At 41.7% G+C, this 23,882-nt stretch overlaps 1 protein-coding gene across 1 annotated transcript in view; it reads left to right on the top strand.

Moving 5' to 3' along the window:
• The window catches only part of triob (trio Rho guanine nucleotide exchange factor b), a gene marked incomplete at both ends in the record, with an annotated part of 438,511 nt that overhangs the window by 196,824 nt on the left and 217,805 nt on the right, over positions 1–23,882 (top strand). Inside the window, 1 exon segment of the mRNA XM_084308322.1 lies at positions 17,827–17,901. Coding sequence (XP_084164448.1) covers positions 17,827–17,901 — 75 coding nt within the window.

The following is a 23,882-nucleotide window of genomic DNA, read 5'->3' as shown; positions in this document are numbered from 1 at the left end:
TGAAAATAAGTGGTAGGCCTATATGATGGAAGATATAAAAGTCAATGCTTGAAGGAAAATGGACTTCAGAAATCTGTTTTTATTTTTGTACTTACTGTTCTGTAAAAGTCTTGTCGAATGTAATGTTTTATGTTTTGTGTGGACCCCAGGAAGACTAGTTGTTGTCATGCAACAGCTAATGGGGATCCTAATAAACTCAATAAACCGCTACCTCACGCCTGTCCTCCTCCCCCGCCGGTCGGCCACAATATCCCAGAGCCGGGCAGCGTCCAGCGAGGAGGCCACTTCCTGTAATAAGCCTAATGCCCTGTGGTTGGTCGCTCGCTGCCACCCAGCTGTGTCGCGTCTCCCTCGGCCTCCGGGGTGGAGAATCCATATTAAGGTGGCCATTAGGGCTCCGTAGCATGGCAGCCTTACGGCGGCCATTAGGGCTCCGTAGAATGGCGGCCTTACGGCGGCCATTAGGGATCCGTAGCGTGGCGGTCTCTCTGGCTTTCCGTCGCTGCGCGTCCGTATTATTGTTGTTGTCATCCGTCTCGACCGCCTGCGTCTCCTGCCGTGTCATTAGGTTCTTGGAAGCCAGTGTTTTTGACACAATGCGTACGGCCAGTTTGTCCAACTCTTAACACATCTGGCGCCAATAACGTCGTACAACGTGTTTCAAGGTCATGCTAATTCTGCCATTCCACGGCGTACGACGTTATTGAGATCATATTTTATTTTTTCGCCATGGTATTCATTATTCCCTCACCCAGCCTCGGCTGATACAGTGGGAGCCTGCACAACTCTGCAACGCTTCAATACTGCCGCCTGGTGGATGATCGGCGAGTTACAACCGGAAATGGATCTCTGGTGATCTCGGTGCATCTGGCAAATGCGTCCGGCACTTATTGTTGCGGGACTCTAGACACACATCCGTGTATATCGATCGCTGCCATAACTCAATAATCTATATGATTTGGGCGTTTATTATTATTATACAAACCGGAAATGGATCTAGTCGAACGTGTCAAATAAGTGGGATCTTTTTCCTCCAGTCTCATCGGCGAACGGTAAGAGGACGCTGATGTCATTTTCAGCGTGTTTGTTTATTATTATTAATGCAAACTGCTCTGATCAATATATCACCCATACTACATAAAGCATTTACTGACGATCACGGAATTATAAACGACCCCCCCCCCCCCGTTCATCCGCGCATGATCTGTCATAAGGTTTAGGATCATGTACAGTTGACATTATTTATATAGCGTGTATTGGCAACAAACAGCAGTTGATAATCTATATATGCGTTTATGCCTATAACTCACGTTCTAGGAATTACTGCAGAAAACGATAAAAACATATTTATATTCTTGACGGTATTTTCGTATGAATCTATGAATGAAAAAGTATAACGTTCCTACATCCTGAACGATAGATAATCGATGTTGAATGGGCCATAGTAATGTCAATTTAGCAATACAATTTAAAAAGTTATAGCCCTGCAAAGAAGGTAAACATCTCCATAGGCTTAGAGTGGTGGCAAAGAGTGGTATGCGACGGGCAAACTCTGTGGCAGTTAATGTGTTAAAATGGAATAGAATAGAATATAAATACTTTACTTATCCCGATGGAAATTCGGCACAACAGATCGCTCACAGTAAACAGTAAACATTTAGGTAGTAAAAACAAAAGTCACAAATAAGAATACGAATAAAATACGGTCCGGGATATACATTTTTTATGTTATGTATATACATTCTAAAATATTAAATATACAGTCAAAATATACAGAAATAATATACAGTAAGTGTACAGTAGAAAGTGTATAATTGTACAGTGTCGATTTAAAAGTAATAGTAAAAGTCCAGGAAGATTTGAAGCACTCTTCAAGATCACGAGTGCTTCTCGTGCTCGCAATGTCGTCACGTTGCGTCGGTTTCTCTTTTTATCTTGTCTATGTGGGTTTGCTTTTAGTTTATTCCTGTGAGCTATGGATTTAGTAGGGTTTATTCTGGGTTAACTCACGTGAGCTGTCAATCAGCCCTGCGGGATAATTGCCATGTGGCCTGGCAGGTGTGTGGGCTTGATTGGCACCTGATTAGAGTCAGGTGTGCGGGGTCTTTAAGTAGGCTTGGTTTATTGTGCTCCGAGTCCGACGCTTGTTCATGACTCTTTTGGTCCGTTACCTAAGACCTCTGAGAACAGTTTCTAGGTTTTTCTCTCTCTGAAGTGCTTTTGTATTCCCTTGTTTTTTACTTTTTAACTGCTAGGCAGTGGTGGTTGTTTTGAAGTTTTTCTCCATTCCTCTGGCCCCTGTGTGTGTCAGTAGCTTTCATTTTGATTCATTCAGTGTTCCTGTGTTTTCCCCTCATCGCTCTGCGATACTAGCGGGTTACCCCTCAGGGATAACTTTTAAGAATACCCCTTTTTGTGTGTGTCTGCGTGTGGGTCCAATCCTGACAGTAACAGTAGAAATACCTTAAAATACTCTGAAAAGAAGGTCCCCCCGACATCTCCGGTCTCTTTCTTCATCTTCCTCGTGACTGGTATGCTACCTGGCTAGCTAGAGAGCTGTACCCAGCATGCCGTTCAGCGGTGTAACAGTTAATAGGGTCCCCTCTCCATACACTACACGGTGTAGGTGCCGGTAAAAACAAGGGCAAATATATATTTTTAGACAAATAATAATAATAAACGGTATGTATAGCACCTTTCATATAGTAATATCAGCCCAAAGTGCTTCACAGACGTAATGCAGACATAAAATAGACATAGGCAGCAAATTGACATAAAGTGAGCAGTGATTTGACCAAATAAAAGCAGCCATAAAACGATTGGATTTAAATATACATATAATTGGACTTGGAAAATAGTCCATCCCTAGTGGGAAACCAAACATAATACAGGTCAAGGCTTCATGCACGACTCCTCTGCTACAGCGGGACCTCCAGGAGTCTGTTTTCAGTGAAACGGTCGCAGCTTGTCCTGATAATGAGGTTGAAGAACTGTCTTCATTTTGAAAAGCTTATTGCACTCATATCCAGCGATGGCTTTAACCCTTTCACCGCCACACTACGTCGGTTGTGTGATAGTAACGGGTTGACCTTCTGTCGTGTGGCAGTGAAAGGGTTAAGGAAAGCTCTCGTTTTTGCACCATCAGGGGTGAGTCACTGAGCGGCTGAGTCACTGGGGATCGTTTTAGCCGACGTTGGGATTCATTTAGCTTTTATGAATGACTTTCATCATGTCTCCGCCGACATCACTTCTCTTTGCTTTTCCTTTGATCGCCAGAGGCGCCATTCATTGCTAGTGTGTGTGTGCGTGTGTGTGTGTGTGTGTGTGTGTGTGTGTGTGTGTGTGTGTGTGTGTGTGTGTGTGTGTGTGTGTGTGTGTGTGTGTGTGTGTGTGTGTGTGTGTGTGTGTGTGTGTGTGTGTGTGTGTGTGTGTGTGTGTGTGTTCATGTGTGTGTTCATGTGTGTGTTCATGTGTGTGTTCATGTGTGTGTGTTCTTGCACTTCTAGCCTGGTGCCCTGGGAATTAATGTATACCATATAACTCTGTATGATAGCATGTACAATAGTGCTGTATATACTATACTATACTATACTATATGTTATATATCTTCTTACCTGTATATACTATATATATTATACACACATCTGTCTGTACATACCTGCACATAATCCATTTTTACATATATGTAGATTCTGTATCTGTACTTATCCCTTACCTACTCTTACTAGTTACGCTGCTGGTCAGTACGACTTACTATCATAGTTCAGAGTCAGAGAGTCAGAGATTTTATTTGCCATGTATGGACAAATCCACATTGGAATACAGGTACAGAGCAACACTGTGTGTCTACAACTAATCCAATACAGGAGCAGAGTAGAAACAGTACAAAACAAAAATTAAAAAAAATTAAAAACACAGACAAATGGCATAAAAGGACAAATTCTAAAGTTGATATCAACACCCCCTAAAAGTGCATAGTAGTAGTAGTAAAGTGCATAATGCATAGAGGCACAATTTACAGTAAAAGTGCATATAATCAAAGTGCATGATGCACAGACACACAAAAACAGCACTTCCACAACCTGACTAATAACACACCAAAACAAAAATAGGATAATATACAAATCTAGCCTTTGGAGTTATTTAGGCTGTGCACAGCACTGGGGAAGAAACTCTTAGTAAACTGTAGTAGTTGTCTTTATACCTGTATGCTGTATCACTGTACATATTAATACTACAACTCTGTATATATCAAATCAAATCAAATTTATTTGTAAGTTTATGTTTTATGTTTGATTTATTTGTTGTCTATGTTGTCTTTATTAGTTCCACTGTGTTAGTCTTGTGTCCCTACTGTCTGTGTTTTGTAAATGTGTTTTAGTCTCGTATGTCTCAGTTTGTACCATTGTTATTGTTTTCCCCTGTGTGCTCTGTGTTCTGTTAGTTCTGTCTGTCACACCTGTGTCCTGTTAGTAATTACCCTCTGTCTCTGATTGGTGTCTGTATTTAAGTGTTCTGGGCCAGCATACACTTGCTGGTTCATTGTTTCATGTTACCGTTTTCTGTTTTGAGTAAAGCCTTATTATCGTCACTAAGCCGTCTCCTGCTTCCTGTTAAGTATCTCTCCGTTGTCTGCTGCAAACTGGGTTCCACTCTCCACCATGCTATCAAAACACGCCATTCGTAACAATGATGACCTTCTTTTGTAAACATTTGTATTGATTATGTATGTGATATATGACTGATTTATACTGAATGTTTCATATTTGTGTACGTGTATATCTGTCCGGACCCCAGGAAGAATAGTCAACACGTTGGTGATGACTATAATGGGGATCCTAATAAACATAAACATAAACATAATCACCTGTACATTGTATATTACTGTTGCACTTTACTGTTACATTTGCACTCCGGTTGTTTGCCAAAACCTTTCGTTCTACTGTGTGTGTGTGTGTGTGTGTGTGTGTGTGTGTGTGTGTGTGTGTGTGTGTGTGTGTGTGTGTGTGTGTGTGTGTGTGTGTGTGTGTGTGTGTGTGTGTGTGTGTGTGTGTGTGTGTGTGTGTGTGTGTGTGTGTGTGTGTGTGTGTGTGTGTGTGTGTGTGTGTGTGTGTGTGTGTGTGTGTGTGTGTGTGTGTGTGTGTGTGTGTGTGTGTGTGTGTGTGTGTGTGTGTGTGTGTGTGTGTGTGTGTGTGTGTGTGTGTGTGTGTGTGTGTGTGTGTGTGTGTGTGTGTGTGTGTGTGTGTGTGTGTGTGTGTGTGTGTGTGTGTGTGTGTGTGTGTGTGTGTGTGTGTGTGTGTGTGTGTGTGTGTGTGTGTGTGTGTGTGTGTGTGTGTGTGTGTGTGTGTGTGATTTAGCATTCAGCGGCTCATTAATGATCTCATTTCCATTCCTAGTGATAAATTACCATAAAGTGGCAGCTCTGTCAGAACAGTGATGTAAAGTAGGTCAATTCCCTTCTCCCCTGACCCCGGGCCACCAGACGTTGGAGCTCTAGTAGAGCAAACACACGCGCTTTCAATAATGGTGACTGTACTGTTCCCATGTGCAAGAGTTCGTTTGGACAGTCTGCCTTCTCTGTTAATGGGGCAAACTTTTGGAACTCTCTGCCTACTGGCTAAACACTGGAGTCCAATGCCAACGTCTTCAGTAGAGGACTCAAGGCATATGGCTGAAATCAAAGCAGCAGTGCTCACATACATGTAGACGCCGACTGGTTTTGTTATTTTGATCATGGACTCTTGCTCTGGTAACTATTTGTTCTGTTTTGTGATTTTAATTCTGTATTTTACTGTTAATTTAATTCTATCTTTTAGAAAAGCCTCAATGGACTAGTGTTGAAAACTAGCACTTGTGCTATAAACACGCAAAACAACACATCTGGCTCTGTCCACTGTGACTGGTCCAATGTAGCTGTGGTGTCCTCTGTATATATCAAATCAAATCAAATTTATTTGTAAGTTTATGTTTTATGTTTGATTTATTTGTTGTCTATGTTGTCTTTATTAGTTCCACTGTGTTAGTCTTGTGTCCCTACTGTCTGTGTTTTGTAAATGTGTTTTAGTCTCGTATGTCTCAGTTTGTACCATTGTTATTGTTTTCCCCTGTGTGCTCTGTGTTCTGTTAGTTCTGTCTGTCACACCTGTGTCCTGTTAGTAATTACCCTCTGTCTCTGATTGGTGTCTGTATTTAAGTGTTCTGGGCCAGCATACACTTGCTGGTTCATTGTTTCATGTTACCGTTTTCTGTTTTGAGTAAAGCCTTATTATCGTCACTAAGCCGTCTCCTGCTTCCTGTTAAGTATCTCTCCGTTGTCTGCTGCAAACTGGGTTCCACTCTCCACCATGCTATCAAAACACGCCATTCGTAACAATGATGACCTTCTTTTGTAAACATTTGTATTGATTATGTATGTGATATATGACTGATTTATACTGAATGTTTCATATTTGTGTACGTGTATATCTGTCCGGACCCCAGGAAGAATAGTCAACACGTTGGTGATGACTATAATGGGGATCCTAATAAACATAAACATAAACATAATCACCTGTACATTGTATATTACTGTTGCACTTTACTGTTACATTTGCACTCCGGTTGTTTGCCAAAACCTTTCGTTCTACTGTGTGTGTGTGTGTGTGTGTGTGTGTGTGTGTGTGTGTGTGTGTGTGTGTGTGTGTGTGTGTGTGTGTGTGTGTGTGTGTGTGTGTGTGTGTGTGTGTGTGTGTGTGTGTGTGTGTGTGTGTGTGTGTGTGATTTAGCATTCAGCGGCTCATTAATGATCTCATTTCCATTCCTAGAGATAAATTACCATAAAGTGGCAGCTCTGTCAGAACAGTGATGTAAAGTAGGTCAATTCCCTTCTCCCCTGACCCCGGGCCACCAGACGTTGGAGCTCTAGTAGAGCAAACACACACGCTTTCAATAATGGTGACTGTACTGTTCCCATGTGCAAGAGTTCGTTTGGACAGTCTGCCTTCTCTGTTAATGGGGCAAACTTATGGAACTCTCTGCCTACTGGCTAAACACTGGAGTCCAATGCCAACGTCTTCAGTAGAGGACTCAAGGCATATGGCTGAAATCAAAGCAGCAGTGCTCAGATACATGTAGACGCCGACTGGTTTTGTTATTTTGATCATGGACTCTTGCTCTGGTAACTATTTGTTCTGTTTTGTGATTTTAATTCTGTATTTTACTGTTAATTTAATTCTATCTTTTAGAAAAGCCTCAATGGACTAGTGTTGAAAACTAGCACTTGTGCTATAAACACGCAAAACAACACATCTGGCTCTGTCCACTGTGACTGGTCCAATGTAGCTGTGGTGTCCATTTTAAATAAACGTTTTCATTCATTCATCTGTCAGAACATTGATGTAAAGTAGGTAAAGTCCCTTCTTCCCTGACCCCAGATATGTCAGAACATTGATGTAAATCAGGGGTTCCCAAAGTTTTCAGGCTGCGACCCCCGAAATAATGTCAATGATTAGCAACAAATCTGGTTTTGATGGATTTTTAGTATTTTCTTTGTGTGTGAGAGCGAAAGAGAGAGAGATAGTTCTCCAACTTGTGTGAGTTTAGACTGCGTTACCCTCTGTTGCAGTGATCTCCTGGTTGTTCCCGACCTAGGTTATCTAACTATCACACCGCTGTAACTAGAAACACTGGCCTGGCCTGCTTCTAAGTTCAGTGGCCTGACTAAATAAGTTTTTTTAATAATATATATATATATATATTTTTTTTTAATGAAATCAATATTCTGGAAATCATCTTGCGACCCCCCGGCGGCTGCTCGCGACCCCTCTAGGGGTTGCGACCCCCACTTTGGGAACCACTGATGTAAAGTAGGTAAAGTCCCTTCTTCCCTGACCCCAGATCTGTTTACCAGACGACAGAGTTTATGGATATTTCCCTTCATCCCCAGGAACTCTGCCTATACAGTTCTCTCCGGTCTTCAGCTCATCCCGAATCCCTTCGCTCTTGGTTCACTTTCATTCTGTGACGGGGGATATAATGTCATTATAAAACATTCAGTCACGACTTCCCATCCTATGGGATATAAACATCTTTCATCTTATTTGTGTCTTCTCTGTTATACCTCTCAAATCCCTCCACTTGCTGTTTTCATTCTCTTTGGGTGTGGGTGTAATATTTTGTATGGGTATATTTGGTCATGAGTCATTAATTACTTCTGTCAGAGTTGACTGTATACAGTATGTTTGTTTACCAGGTCCTTGAGGTGCTTAAAGTGCTTGATTTTATACCAAAAAAAGTCAATGCCTGGAATTCCTTGAAAACAGTCCATTTCTTTAACAAATGTGCTTAAAAAGTCCTTGAAATTCAAATCAACCATTTGCATTGAAAGTTTTGTTCATCCATGATAAAAAAATTCTGAATCAAGAACTTTAATCTTTCCATTTAAAGTGTAACTAATTGGCGGAAATTGGTTTTGAGCCATAAATATTGGATCAGATTTTCTTTTCTATACAACGCCTTCTCTCCACTCCTCTCCTCTCCTTTATCTTTATTACGGATTCCCATTAGTCATCACCGCAGCAACAACTAGTCTTGGGGTCCACACACAACAAAAACAGTACATACATACATAACATTATAGTAGCATACATTAAAAAATATATTCCAATATTCCTACATATAAAAATAATTCCAAATAGCATTACTGTACACAAACATAGTATCAAATCACAGAAAATACAATAAAAGGGATTAAACTCTCAGACAGTCATATCTTTACAGTGTAAACTACAGTATCTGTGTTTTTCTTTAATGTAAACTAATTTATTTTTCTCTCAATGCTCTTTTCAAATTATTTTTAAAACTTATCTTACTGGTTATCTGAGTAAGATGTACTGGCAGTTTATTCCAATATGACATGGCTCTATATAACACAGTTTTCTTTTCTGCATTGGTTTTTGGTAGTAGCAGTGTGAACGTTTCCCTACAGGCATGCCTAGTATTATACTTATGTCGATCATGTGTACATGTTAGCTGTGAATACAAACAGATTCTCTTGAGATATATATATATATATTCCTCCTCTCCTCTCCTCTCCTCTCCTCTCCTCTCCTCTCCTCTCCTCTCCTCTCCTCTCCTCTCCTCTCCTCTCCTCTTCTCTTTTCCTCTCATCTCCTCTCCTCTCTTCTCCTTTCCTCTCCTCCTCTCCTCATCCTCCCTTCTTCAGCTGTCCTGTCCTCTCCTCTCCTCTCCTCTCCTCTCCTCTCCTCTCCTCTCCTCTCCTCTCCTCTCCTCTCCTCTCCTCTCCTCTCCTCTCCTCTCATCCTCTTCTCCAGCTAGCCTCTGCTCTGCTCTCCTGTTATTGTGTCTGTTCAGCTCTCGTCTCTATTGCTCTTCTCACTTCCTCTCAATATATTTATATTCAACTGTGATTTATTAGGTACTTATCCATTATCCTGTGGGAATCTGGCACTGAGAGGAAGTGTTGCTGTGTGTGTGTGTGTGTGTGTGTGTGTGTGTGTGTGTGTGTGTGTGTGTGTGTGTGTGTGTGTGTGTGTGTGTGTGTGTGTGTGTGTGTGTGTGTGGCGTGCGTGCGTGCATGTAGCCTTGCTCCCAGATGCGGATGAGGGATATCCGATGACATCACCATCTAACTGCATCTGCAAAGAACAGAGAGAATACCCCCTTCTCTCTGCCTCTCTCTCTCTCTCTCTCTCTCTCTCTCTCTCTCTCTCTCTCTCTCTCTCTGTCTCTCTCACTTATGGAATATGCAATATTCCACCTACTGTAGACCTCAGTATATTTTTACTGTATTTATTTACTGTATATTTTATTCCATTTTATTCTATTTTATTCTACTCTTATCTTAGGCAATTTGAATTGTTTTGTTATTCTTATTCGTGACCTGTTCTGTCTAAATGTTTTGTTGAGCGATTTGCAGTGTCAAATTTCCCTCGGGATAATAAAAGTATTTCTATTCTATTCTATTTCTATTCTATTCTATTCTCTCTATCTCTCTCTCTCTCTCTCTCTCTCTCTCTCTCTCTCTCTCTTTCTTTTTCTTGACATATATGGGACTGTAATCCAATTAAAAAGTAATATCTCTCTCTATCTGTTTGTCTTTTTCTCTTTCTATCTCTCTGTTTGTCTTTCTCTCTCTCTATGTCTCTCTCGCTATCTGTCTTTCTCTTTCACACTCTCTGTCTATCTTTCTCTCTCTCTCTATCTCTCTATCTCTCTCTCTCTCTCTCTCTCTCTCTCTCTCTCTCTCTCTCTCTCCTCTCTCTCTCTCGGTCTCTCTCTATATATCCCCTGTCTCTCTCTGTCATTCTCTCTCTCTCTCTCTCTCTCTCTCTCTCTCTCTCTCTCTCTCTCTCTCTCTCTCTCTCTCTCTCTCTCTCTCTCTCTCTCTCTCTCTCTCTCTCTCTCTCTCTTTCTGTCCTTAGCTCTCACTGTTGTATATTATTTGCTGTTTTTTGATGCAAAGTGAATGACTTGCAGTGATCTCAGTCAAGATTGCTTGCTCACATGACATGTTGTGTGACTGAGTGTCTGTGTGTGTGCGTGCGCATGTGTGCGTGCGTGCATGCGTGTGTGTGTGCGTGTGTACGTGTCCGACCGCTGTGCATAATTGAGCATTACATCATGTGCAGGAGTGGGTTGTGACAATTAGACCATGCCTAGGGGTGGTCGTTAGACCCCCCTAGGCATGGTCTAATTGTCACCACCCACGACTGCGCGTGGTGTAATGGCTTTTATACAACTGGCACATTCATCCAACCTTATTGCTATACAATAAACACACATTAATTGAAGATTTATTGAAAAAACCATCCGCCAGAAAAAGTAGTTCCCAAAAGAAAAAAGAGAAGTTGCCTCCATGTGGAAGCAGCTCGGAAGTGCATCCAACTGTTCTCAGTAGGACATCCAACAAACTAACACATCCAACTGTCTCTCAACTAAGACATCCAACAAACTAAGACATCCAACTGTCTTTCAACTAGGCATCCAACAAACTAAGACATCCAACTGTCTTTCACCGAGACATCCAACAAACTAAGACATCCAACTGTCTTTCAACTAGACATCCAGCAAACTAACACATCCAACTTTTCTTTAGTTTTTAACCTATTTTCTATAGAACTTCATTCTTAGATGCTTCTATAGAAAGTAGGTAAAACAAATTAAAAAAAGTTTTCTTGGCCCTATAGGGGGAAAAAAATTATTTGCCCTATATAAGGGGGGGGGGGTCTCTGCCCTATAAGAGTTTTATTTTTTTTAAACCTACTTTCTATAGAAGCAGCTGGGAGGTGCACTGTTTCAAGTGAGCGTGGGTTATTGAATTGATTGATTGATTGATTGATTGATTGATTGCTAATTTTATTACTGTCCGCCTTGTTTCCAACTGGTTAAGTTTAGGCCCTCTTTCGAAGTTGGTTAAAGTTAGAGTTTGGAATCAGCCAGGGATGCTCGATATTGGCTTTTTTTCCGATACCGATATCAACCGATACCGATATATGCAGGGTTTCCCCCCCCCAAAAAACTGAATAATTTCAGGTAATTAACATTACATATGTCTTGTTGTGGAATTAACATAACATTATGCATACTTTTGACAATAAATAAAATCTGAATTTGTTCTTACTTGCTTGCCTGGGTAAATAAAGGTTATATAAATGTAAAAAAAAAAAAAAAAAAAAAAAAAAAAATTTAAACCGATACCGATATTTTCCGATATCACATTTGAATGCCAATATCGGCCGATAATATCGGACATCCCTAGAATCAGGGCTGGTGGTCTATCGCCCTGCTCTAAAGACAAACTCTAACCTTAACCAACTTCGAAAGAGGGCCTAAACGTAACCAGTTGGAAACAAGGCGGACAGTAATAAAATTTGCTGTCTCCAACTGGTTAAGTTTAGGCCCTCTTTCGAAGTTGGTTAAGGTTAGAGTTTGGAATCAGGGCTGGTGGTCTATCACCCTGCTCTAAAGACAAACTCTAACCTTAACCAACTTCGAAAGAGTGCCTAAACTTAACCAGTTGGAAACAAGGCGTACAGTAATAAAATTAGCAATCAATCAATCAATTCAATAGTCCACGCTCACTTAAAACAGCGCACCTCCCAGCTGCTTCTATAGAAAGTATGTAAACATTTTTGTTTTTAAATTTGCAATCAATCAATCAATTTGCGCGATTTTTATTTTGTTCCACAATGACTCATGACCCATCAATTACATCATCCAACATTGTTTAAGCAACTAAGACATTCACTGTGACAGAATCGTTTTTCATTTAGTCTTTATGACCCTATCACCATTATCCTTTCGTAATATTTCCTGTCTGGCTTGTCCGCCATCTTGCTTTAATTCCTAAAACCACAAACGCGCATTGATAGTGATGCGGTTGTGGGCGGGTCCTGGGACCAAGAGCGTTGGGTTATGAAAAATACCCACGTGTAAGTTGACTGTTTCAGCCAATCAGAATCGAGAAATTTGCATGTCGTTGTATAATTAAGCATTACATCACGCGCAGGAGTGGTTTGTGAAAAATAAACCATGCCTAGGGGTGGTCGTTAGACCCCCTTAGGCATGGTTTATTTTTCACAAACCACGACTACAAGTGGTGTAATGCTTTTATACAACTGGCACATTCATCCAACCTTATTGCTATACAATAAACACACATTAATCGAAGATTTATTGAAAAAACCATCCGCCAGAAAAAGTAGTTCCCACAACAACAAAAAAGAGAAGTTGCCTCCATGTGGAAGCAGCTCGGAAGTGCATCCAACTGTTCTCAGTAGGACAGTCTCCTCCCCGCCGTATGTATATCTCTCTCTCACCCACCCACCCCCTCCTAATGTACAGTCCCCTCCCCATATACTCTGTCAGGATCTAGGGGTAACAGTACTGTATATTTGAATACCGTTTATGTCACAAATGTATCAGTACTAAATACCTATATGTCCCTATGCCATAAATGTCATGTATGTTGTGTATGTCATAAATGTCTATATGAATTGAAAATGGGGGACCCTGATGGAAACAAGACAAACGTCTTTCTCAGGTCTGCATCCCCTTAACAATTGTGTGTATTGAGCCGTACTGTATTGTACCCATTCTGCAATCTGTTAAATGAAGTTTTCATTCATTCATTCATCCAACCAACTAACACATCCAACTGTCTTTCAACTAAGACATCCAACCAACTAACACATCCAACTGTCTTTCAACTAAGACATCCAACCAACTAACATCCAACTGTCTTTCACCTAGACATCCAACCAACTAACACATCCAACTTTTCTTTAGTTTTTAACCTACTTTCTATAGAACTTCATTCTTAGATGCTTCTATAGAAAGTAGGTAAAACAAATAAAAGTTTTCTTTGCCCTATAGGAAAAAAAATATATAATTTTTTTTTTTTAAACCTACTTTCTATAGAAGCAGCTGGGAGGTGCGCTGTTTTAAGTGAGCGTGGGTTATTGAATTGATTGATTGCTAATTTTATTACTGTCCGCCTTGTTTCCAACTGGTTAAGTTTAGGCCTACTTTCGAAGTTGGTTAGGGTTAGAGTTTGGAACCAGGGCTGGTGGTCTATCGCCCTGCTCTAAAGACAAACTCTAACCTTAACCAACTTCGAAAGAGGGCCTAAACTTAACCAGTTGGAAACCAGGCGGACAGTAATAAAATTAGCAATCAATCAATCAATCAATTCAATAGGCCATGCTCACTTAAAACAGCGCACCTCCCAGCTGCTTGAAAGTAGGCAAAAAGAAAATAAAAAATTCAAATTAATCAATCAATCAATTTGCGCGATTTTTATTTTGTTCCACAATGACTCATGGCACATCAATTACATCATCCAACATTGTTTAAGCAACTAAGACATTCGCCGTGACAGCATCGTTTTTCATTTAGTCTTTATGACCCTATAACCATTATCCTTTCGGAATGTTTCCTGTCCGGCTTGTCCGCCATCTTGCTTTCATCCCTAAAACCACGAATGGCGCATTGATAGTAAGGCGGTTGTGGGCGGGTCCTGGGACCAAGAGCGTTGGGTTATGAAAAATACCCACGTGTAAATTGACTGTTTCAGCCAATCAGAATCGAGAAATTTGCATGCCGTTGTATAATGGCAGCTAATTCATTTCCACCTCTCTTCTGGACAGGTCATTGTAGCTGTTTCAGTGTTTTTTAAACGTGTGAACTGTGTGTGAACTGTGTGTGAACTGTGTGTGAACTGTGTTTGACCTGAGTTTGACCTGTGTTTGACCTGTGTGTGAACTGTGTTTGAACTGTGTTTGACCTGTGTTTGACCTGTGTTTGAACTGTGTTTGACCTGTGTTTGACCTGTGTGTGAACTGTGTTTGACCTGTGTTTGACCTGTGTTTGAACTGGGTGTCAGGCTGATTGACAGCAGTAACTTACAGTAAACACGTTGCCTCTGCAGCCTGGGCGCAGGGTGGTTATGCGAGTGTGTGACTCTTTTCAGCAGCAGGTGAAGGATTTCACTATCTTACTTAACCCTTTCACTGCCACACTACACAAGGTTAACCCTTTACTATCTATTACATTACCATTGACTGAAGGAATGCTTGTTGTCTGGTCAATGTAACATAATAAGGAGACGGTAGCCAAAGTAACCAACAAAAGATATTTAATTAATATTTACCATGGTTTTTGTGATCAAAGGGTAACATAAAATAATGACAAACAAAACACAAAGCTGTACAGACAGGATCAGCATCAGACACAGGGGAAGACAGAACAGTTACACATACGGAATGACGAGACGAGACACACCTGGGTTGATTACAAATGGGTACACCTGGGAGGGAAACGACAAGGACTACAAGACCAGGACGCGTGAATATTAAAGGCAACCAACTTCTGTTCGGCTTTTCTCTGATTGGCCGCGCCCCCACGCGCAGGCAAGCGCAGCCGTCCCACGTCCCAAATGAAATCCAAAGAGCAAGCGCGGCAGCGCGGCAGCGCGGGCAACCAACTTGTGTAGTGTTGGGCTGCTGTTCCAACGCACTTGTGTTGGGCTGCGGTAGCAGTGGAGCGCTGCTGACTGATTATTATGTTTCGCGTTTTTATACAGACTCTTAATAATAAACACTGTTAGGACTATCTGACTCTTACTAATAAACACTGTGTTAGGACTATAAACACTGTTAGGACTATCTGACTCTTAATAATAAACACTGTTACAGTGTTAGGACTATCTCGAGTCACGCGTCACTACTGTAACTAGAAACTCTGGGTGTCACTGTACATCAGTAACGTTATTTCGCGTTTTTAACGTCAGCGGGGCGATGCAGTGGTTTGTCCCCAGCTAACGTGCACCGCCGCCAGCTCTACTCGGTCCAGCTCCAGCAGCAGCGGCCGTTCCTCCGTTGTAGAACGAAGCCCTTCAATGACCGCGCTCTCATATTTTGCGAATGCATAAACTATATCTTAAATTATGGCTATGTGTCTAATATGGCTGTCGCTTATCAATGACTTCGCGACAGCCATATTAGACACATAGCCATAATTTAAGATATAGTTTATGCATTCGCAAATATGAGAGCTCTGTCATTGAAGTGGGTGGTGGCAGTGTAACAGCGTTCACCCTGATGTAAAGTAGCGATTTTTATTGTTTTGTCATGACAACCCAATTACATAATCCAACATATGTGTAAAGAAACAACATATTCCAGTTAACGGTATATTTTTTAATGATTCATTACGGTATAAATTAGGTTAACTGGAGCTGTGGAGGCTCCTTGCTGAAGAGCCAGCGGGGCGACGCGGTTGTTTTTTCCCCGACTTCCGTGCGCCGCCCGCGGCTTGACTCGGTTCAGCGTTCACCCTGATGTAAAGTAGCGATTTTTATTGTTTTGTCATGACAACCCAATTACATAATCCAACATATGTGTAAAGAAACAACATATTCCAGTTAACGGTATATTTTTTAATGATTCATTACGGTATAAATTAGGTTAACTGGAGCTGTGGAGGCTCCTTGCTGAAGAGCCAGCGGGGCGACGCGGTTGTTTTTTCCCCGACTTCCGTGCGCTGCCCGCGGCTTGACTCGGTTCAGCGTTCACCCTGATGTAAAGTAGCGATTTTTATTGTTTTGTCATGAAAACCCAATTACATAATCCAACATATGTGTAAAGAAACAACATATTCCAGTTAACGGTATATTTTTTAATGATTCATTACGGTATAAATTAGGTTAACTGGAGCTGTGGAGGCTCCTTGCTGAAGAGCCAGCGGGGCGACGCGGTTGTTTTTTCCCCGGCTTCCGTGTGCCGCCCGCGGCTTGACTCGGTTCAGCTCCAGCAGCAGCAGCGGCCGTTCCTCCGTTGTAGGAAGCCCTTCAATGACAAGCGCTCTCATATTTTGCGAATGCATAAACTATATCTTAAATTATGGCTATGTTAGTTGGTTAGTTAGGCAGTTGGGCGATGGCGATATGATTAACCAACAACGCAAACACAACCTCTCAAACACAAGGACCTCCTCCTCAAGAGCACCTGGGGGAGCCTCATGCGCATGCGTGGCCACTCTGCCGCGTCTCTCTTGTCTCTCTTGTCTCTCTTGCCGCAAGGCCGCGTGCTAGTGGATTGATTGATTGGCCGCTGAACGAAAAGCTGAACACAAGTTGGTTGCCTTTAATATTCACGCGACAAGAGGCCGGGGAACTACAGCTAGACATAACACATCACACTAGGAACACCTGATCATGGCACAAACATCCCCCACACGTAACACTATCACACTACAGATGGTAACCGTCTGTAGTGTGATAGTAAAGGGTTAACCTTCTGTAGTGTGGTAGTGAAAAGGGTTAACCCGCTGTCGTGTGGCAGTGAACGGGTTAACCTTCTGTATTGTCACAGTGAAAGGGTTAACCATTTTGGTAGTGTGGCAGTGAAATGGTTAAAGCCTGCTCAGGTCCCCTGAACGCTGCTGTTTGTTCCCGGAGTGCATTTACTGTTTTTACTAGTTTTGATTTAGAATAACATAAATAATAAACAGAAGAATGTGTCTGACTTCAGCTGTGTGCACATTTCCCCCAAGGGGATCATCATCTTAACTGAGTGAACATTCACGGAGAACGTCTCTGAAGTCTTGCTCCGACAAGATTCTGGGAATTCACGTCAGGGTATTCTGGAGAGGAGATGGAGTTTGTGAACCTTTTGGCTTTTGATATGATCTGTTCTATGGGGTCGTGTCAGTTTATCTTAGGTACTGATTAATAGTTGTAAGTCTGTCTGTTTCTCTGAGGTACTGATTAATAGTTGTAAGTCTGTCTGTTTCTCTGAGGTACTGATTAATAGTTGTAAGTCTGTCTGTTTCTCTGAGGTACTGATTAATAGTTGTCTGTCTGTCAGTTTATCTTAGGTACTGCTGATTAATAGTTGTCTGTATGTCAGTTTATCTTAGGTACTGATTAATAGTTGTCTGTCAGTTTATCTTAGGTACTGATTAATAGTTGTAAGTCTGTCTGTTTCTCTGAGGTACTGATTAATAGTTGTAAGTCTGTCTGTTTCTCTGAGGTACTGATTAATAGTTGTAAGTCTGTCTGTTTCTCTGAGGTACTGATTAATAGTTGTAAGTCTGTCTGTTTCTCTGAGGTACTGATTAATAGTTGTCTGTCTGTCAGTTTATCTTAGGTACTGCTGATTAATAGTTGTCTGTATGTCAGTTTATCTCAGGTACTGATTAATAGTTGTCTGTCAGTTTCTCTTAGGTACTGATTAATAGTTGTCTGTCTGTTTCTCGATTTGTCTTTTGTATCTGTCTGTCTGCCTGCCTGCCTGACCTCTCTCTCTCTCTCTGTCTCTATTTCAGGGTTTCATCGCAATGAGGATATGAAGGCTATTGACGTTCTGCCCATTCTCAAGGAGAAGGTTGCCTTCCTCTCAGGTGAGACTTCTCCATCCTTTTGACCATATTGACGATTCAGTCATTAACACATTGGGTGCCATGCATATGCCCATCTTATGCCACTCTCTGCCAGTGCTGTAACCCTATGGAGTGGCTCACCTTCTTTGCAGGGCTATAACCTTTTAAATATTATAGCTATATCGACATTACTATGGCCCATTCAACATCGGGTATCTATCGTTCCGGATGTGGGAAGGTTATATTTTTCCATTCATACATTGTCGTGTTAGTACCGTCGATAATATAAGTATGTTTTTAGACCGTATAGCAGTAATTCCTAGAACGCACGCTATAGGCCCCGACGCGTATTATACATTATCGATTGGCATTTCGTTCCTATACACCAGGGGTCAGGAACCTTTTTGACTGGGAGAGCCATAAAAGCCAAATATTTCTAAATATATTTCATTGAGAGCCATATGGTATTTTTAACATATAATAAATTAAATATGTCTTACTTTTAATGCGACTTCTGGTGCTGCATGGTTTTGCTGATGGCCTTGTAATCTGGTTCATACGTGGTGAGGTTGAGCTTCATGCAGGCGTTGAGGCTTCCATCAGTTAAACGTGAGCGTAGGTTGGTCTTAATGTTCCTCATATGCGAGAATGACTGCCCACATGCATATGTAGAGCCAAACATGGTCAATACGGCAATACTCACGCTGCATTGTGTGGTATGTCACAGGAAGCTCGTTCCAAGTTTTAAGAATCAGCTGGTCTTCAGGTTGAAGATTTTTAATTTCTGTCCACTTGTGTTACCTCGCCAGCTCTGCTCGCTATATCTTCAGCTATAGATACTATTAGCTGTATCTTCAAAACTAATTTCTGTTTACTTTAAAATGACACAGTATTATTAAGAAATATCACAAGTATTAAAAAAAATAAAATAATTTTTTTTTTTTTATATATATATTTTTTTTTACTCAAACATTTCTGGGAGCCATATGCTGTCACCAGAAGAGCCATATATGGCTCGCGAGCCATAGGTTCCCGACCCCTGCTATACACACTATATTAAAAAATTCAAATGCATATGATCGCTATACATTATGCTCCATCATGCGTGAAGGAAAGGGGGGGGTCGTTTATGATTCCTTGATTGTCACTAACGTCTTTCTTTAGTAAGACACCATACGTTGATCGGACAGATTGCAATGAAATAGATGGACAATCGAGCTGAAAATAACGTTAGGTTCCTCTTACCTCTGGCCGATGCGTCTGGTGAAAAAAAATCCAATGCTAGATCCATTTTCCGTTTGTATGACGCAATAAACGCCGAAAGCATATTGATTCTTGCGTCTCGAAAGCGATCCAATGCACTCAATGTGTGTATATTGATCCACGCTACAAGATATCTCTGGCGGAGCCTTTTCCCCGATGCACCGAGCGCCACTTCTGGTTTAGAGTGGAGTGTAACTCGCCCGAAATCCACCAGGCGACGGTATTGAGGCGTTGCAATATCAGACAGGGTCTAGCTGGCTCCCGGAGGCTTCCTGGATGAATTATGAATGCCAATAGCGAATAAAAGAAATAACAAAACAGAAACGTAGATCTACATTTTTCGGCACTCAACGATCGGACGGCAGAAACGTATATCTATGTGAACGGCACTCAAAGTGTTAAGACCATGTTGACGATTCAATCATTAAGACCATATTGACGATTCAGTCATTAACACTTTCAGTGCCAGCAGGGGGCGCACGATTTAGTGCTTGAATGCCACTTCAATCCACTTCAATGTTAGCGTTAATAACACCTAATCTATGTTTTAAATGATGGCTATGTGTCTAATCTGCCCGTCGCTTATCAATGACTCGTTTTCCAGTCAACATTGTCGAAGCGGATTGTTTTTTTATCGGTTCATTTTCGTTTTATAGCATTTTGAAAAGCCCTCGTTTTCAAGGAAAATATAAATATTCCATGATAATCGCCCTTTACTGGAATATTCTAGAACGTTGTCATTTCTCTGCCTATTTATGAATAGTTTTCAAATAAACGCTAGATTATCGATAGTATATGTACGTATGCACGCTATATAGGCGATCTGAAAAATCGATTATCTGATTTCCTCAAAGCCATCGCCCACAGACACACACACACACACACACACACACACACACACACACAGGGCGAACGCTGAGATCTCAGCGAATACAACTCTGATTATCCCAAGGCTTGTAAAATAGATTCCGTACCTCAGATCAGATGTTCTCCAAAAAGATCATTTCAATTCCTGATCGCCATTCCAAAAATCTATTGCTTTTATTGATCCAACACTGCATACTCTAAACACATATTCCACGCTGTTCTGATGTTCCACTCACATCTGAGCTCCTGATGGGGCTGGTTTACCAACGGGAGACTTGGTTGATGAAATATGAATTCAGATTGCTAATAAAAGAATAACACGCTAAGTGGCGTGGTGGGCATTCAGGCGTCGGGCTGATAACACGTGTTATCACGTGGTGGGCACTGAAAGTGTTAAGACCATACTGACGATTCAATCATTAAGACCATACTGACGATTCAGTCATTAAGACCATACTGACGATTCAGTCATTAAGACCATACTGACAATTCAATCATTAAGACCATACTAACAATTCAGTAATTTAGACCATACTGACGATTCAGTCATTAAGACCATACTGGCTATTCAATCATTAAGACCATACTGACAACTCAATTATTTTGAAATGTTTTATATAAAATACATTTTTGGGCTTTTTCTGTATTTTTCACCCATCTTGTCATGCCAATTCCCTTCCCGGTCATTGCGCGCATTGCCCCACTGTCGGCCTGGGGAGGGTGTAGAACTACCACATGCCTCCGCCGATACATGTGGAGTAGCCAACCGTTTCTTTTCACCTGACAGCAAGGAGTTTCACTGGGGGAACGTAACACATCTCTGGTGATGAAGAGCTTTGAAAGGCTCATTCTATCTCAGCTACAGAGGGAGGTTAGTGGGTACACAGACCCACTCCAGTTTGCATACAAGCAGCAGAGAGGTGTGGATGATGCAATGATAACCCTGCTGCATCACACCTACACACAGCTGGATAAGCCCAAGTCCTTTGTCAGGATGGTATTCGTGGACTTCTCAAGTGCATTCAACACCGTGCACCCTCATCTGATGGGACAGAAACTCCTCCGGATGAATGTCAACCCCCACCTCATACTGCTCATTCTCTCCTTCCTCACAAATAGACACCAGACCGTTAGATTAAACGGCAACTACAGCTCCAACAGAACTGTTTTCACCGGGGCACCACATGGATCTGTCATCTCATCAGTCCTGTTCACTCTGTACACCGACGACTGTAGCAGCTCAGACCCTGAGATGCTCTTCATCAAATACTCTGATGACAGTCATCGTTGACACCACCAACTCCAATGACCGCATCATTGGAGAAATTAACAGGTTCGCAGAGTGGTGTAAGAACAACTTCCTGGACCTAAACCCCAGCAAAACGAAGGAACTGCTGGTGGACTTCAGGGCCCTGTTTCTCGTACCTGGTTCAACTAAGTCGATCAAGATGTCATTATCCAGCTTCAGTTAACCCGATGTTTGAAGCCGGGATTTTCCTGTTCCTCGAAGGTGGATTCAGTCTCGTTAACTCGATTCAGACTTGAGACCCAGGCTAAGTGCGCGCGGCCGCTTCAGGTGAAAAGCCAGCACGTATCGATGGCAGAGATCCTGATTCTCTAACGGCATTGATTGATTAATTGATTTAAAACTTTATTGACAGATTGCAATACGGCTCAATCGCCTCGCCGACAAGTTAAATGCGTTATCTATAGGCTAATTTTAAGTCCCTCATTACCTCAATCAATCAGATTATATTTCTTTAAACTTGCCTGCTGGATTGAATAATCAAATGAGATCTTGCTAGCGAAAATAATTAGTTAAACTGTTATACAGAATTACGATACGGCTCTCTTACCCATTGATTGATGTATAGTCGATCTTTAACTTATCTCCACTGTGGTCTAACGGGTTGTTCTTTTGACTTTCACGCAGACGACCGGGGTTCGAAACCCTAGTCTTTTCCTTCTTTTTGCAATATAGGAATAATTCAATTTGGTGCACGTTGAGAGCTATATAAAGAATGACATCCTCAATGCATGTAGATTTATAATATTTTAACTTAAAACCAGGCTACTTTGGCGTATAATCATTAATATTATATTCAAAAAAATTATATTGGAAACACGGGGTTTTGAACACCGGTCGCTGGGTTGGCAGGCTTGAGCACTACCGCTGCGCCACTGTGCCAGACGGGATAAATTCATTGTTTATACATTAATGAACGAGAGACCCGTGTTTAGAATATTCTTTATTTTGAATTAAGTTTTATTTCTTTATCCTCATTCATTAATGTGACGTCAACGGCTCATTCAATTTCTCAAATCCGTCAAACAGCGCATCTCATCAGACATCTTAATCCCAGTTACAATTAAAATAACCACGTCATAATGTGTATATCGCACCGAGCGAGCGCCACGGTATATATAACGTGCATTATTTAGGACAAAGTGAATTTAGTATCAGCATTTTGGGTCTATTTTACATTTCAAAAGCCCCCTCTGGAAGAATGGAGCACAAAAACGTAATTCAGAATGGTATAATGCAGATCGTAGACTGTGGAAATAATTTCAGGAAACGGGCTGTCACTTTTTTGCGGGGGCGTGGCGATGGTTCAGGCTAACTTGAACTTAAACTCTGCTTTCGACCAGGCTCAAACTTTTGGATCTGTTGTCATGGTGATTTGGAAAATCCAGGTACGGGGAATCGGAAAGTCCGGCTTAAGTCAGAATTACCCGAAAGTTATCCGGCTAACTCAGTTATCCAGGTACGGGGAACGGGGCCCAGGCGTGACCCCACAACTCCCCCGGCTCTGGAGATAAATGGCCAGACAATAGAACGCGTTGAGGAGTACAAATATCTTGGCACCACCATCGACCATAAGCTCACCTTCAAGACCAACACAGATAACATCCACTCTAAGTGCCAACAGCGACTGTTCTTCCTCAGGAAGATGAGGAAGCTTCAGGTCCGACCATCAATCCTGCAGGCTTTCTACAACTCCTTTGTGTAATCGATAATGTCCTTTAACATCACATCATGGTTTGGAGTGATGCGTGCCATCAACCGGAAACCTCTCGACAGGGTCGTTAAGATCAGCGGCAAGATAATTGGGAAGGACCAGGAGCCACTCAGCAGCATCCACAAGAAACGGACAGTTAAATAGGCCTCTCAAATAGTTGAGGACAAAACACACACCCTTCACACCCATTACAAACGAATGCCCTCAGGCCGTCGATACAGAGCTTCATCACTAAACAAAAGGGACTTAGGTAGCTTCGTGCCAACCTCCATCAGACTGCTGAACACCTAGTCCCCTCCCCCCAAGGACTTTGGACTACTTAAAATAGACTCCCCCTTCCATCTGATGGACATATCACCTGTACTACTATTATTTATTATTTATATACATATAGAACTGCTCCACATGGATTTTAATATATCATGCTTTAACACTTTAACTGCCGAAAACGCCGGAACTCGTCATTCCCCGCCATGCTCAAGTTGCCGAGGACGCCGTAAATCGTCTTTGATATCAATATTTCAAAAATCTGTGATCGAAATCATATTTCCCCTCCGCAGCCTTGACACACAGTGCTGATCTCCTCTCAACCCTCTAGCGGTTCAAGAGCGCCATCTGGTGGCCGATCGGCAGATCGAAACCGGATGTCAACCTTTGAACCGGCAGGACTCACTCCATATGTGGTCCGGGCACTCGCTAATGTTAGAGAGACTCTGTCTTCACACAGTGAACATCGATCGGTGGAAATAACTCGAAAAAACAACATGATTTGGACGTATATACTATTATACAACCTGGAAATGGATCGGGTATTTCGACATCCCATAATGGAAAACTGTCTACTCCACGCTG

The sequence above is a fragment of the Notolepis coatsorum genome, assembly GCF_963971535.1.
Source record: "Notolepis coatsorum genome assembly, chromosome: 2".
Classification (NCBI taxonomy): Eukaryota; Metazoa; Chordata; class Actinopteri; order Aulopiformes; family Paralepididae; genus Notolepis; species Notolepis coatsorum.
This window is presented reverse-complemented; position numbering and strand designations above follow the sequence as displayed.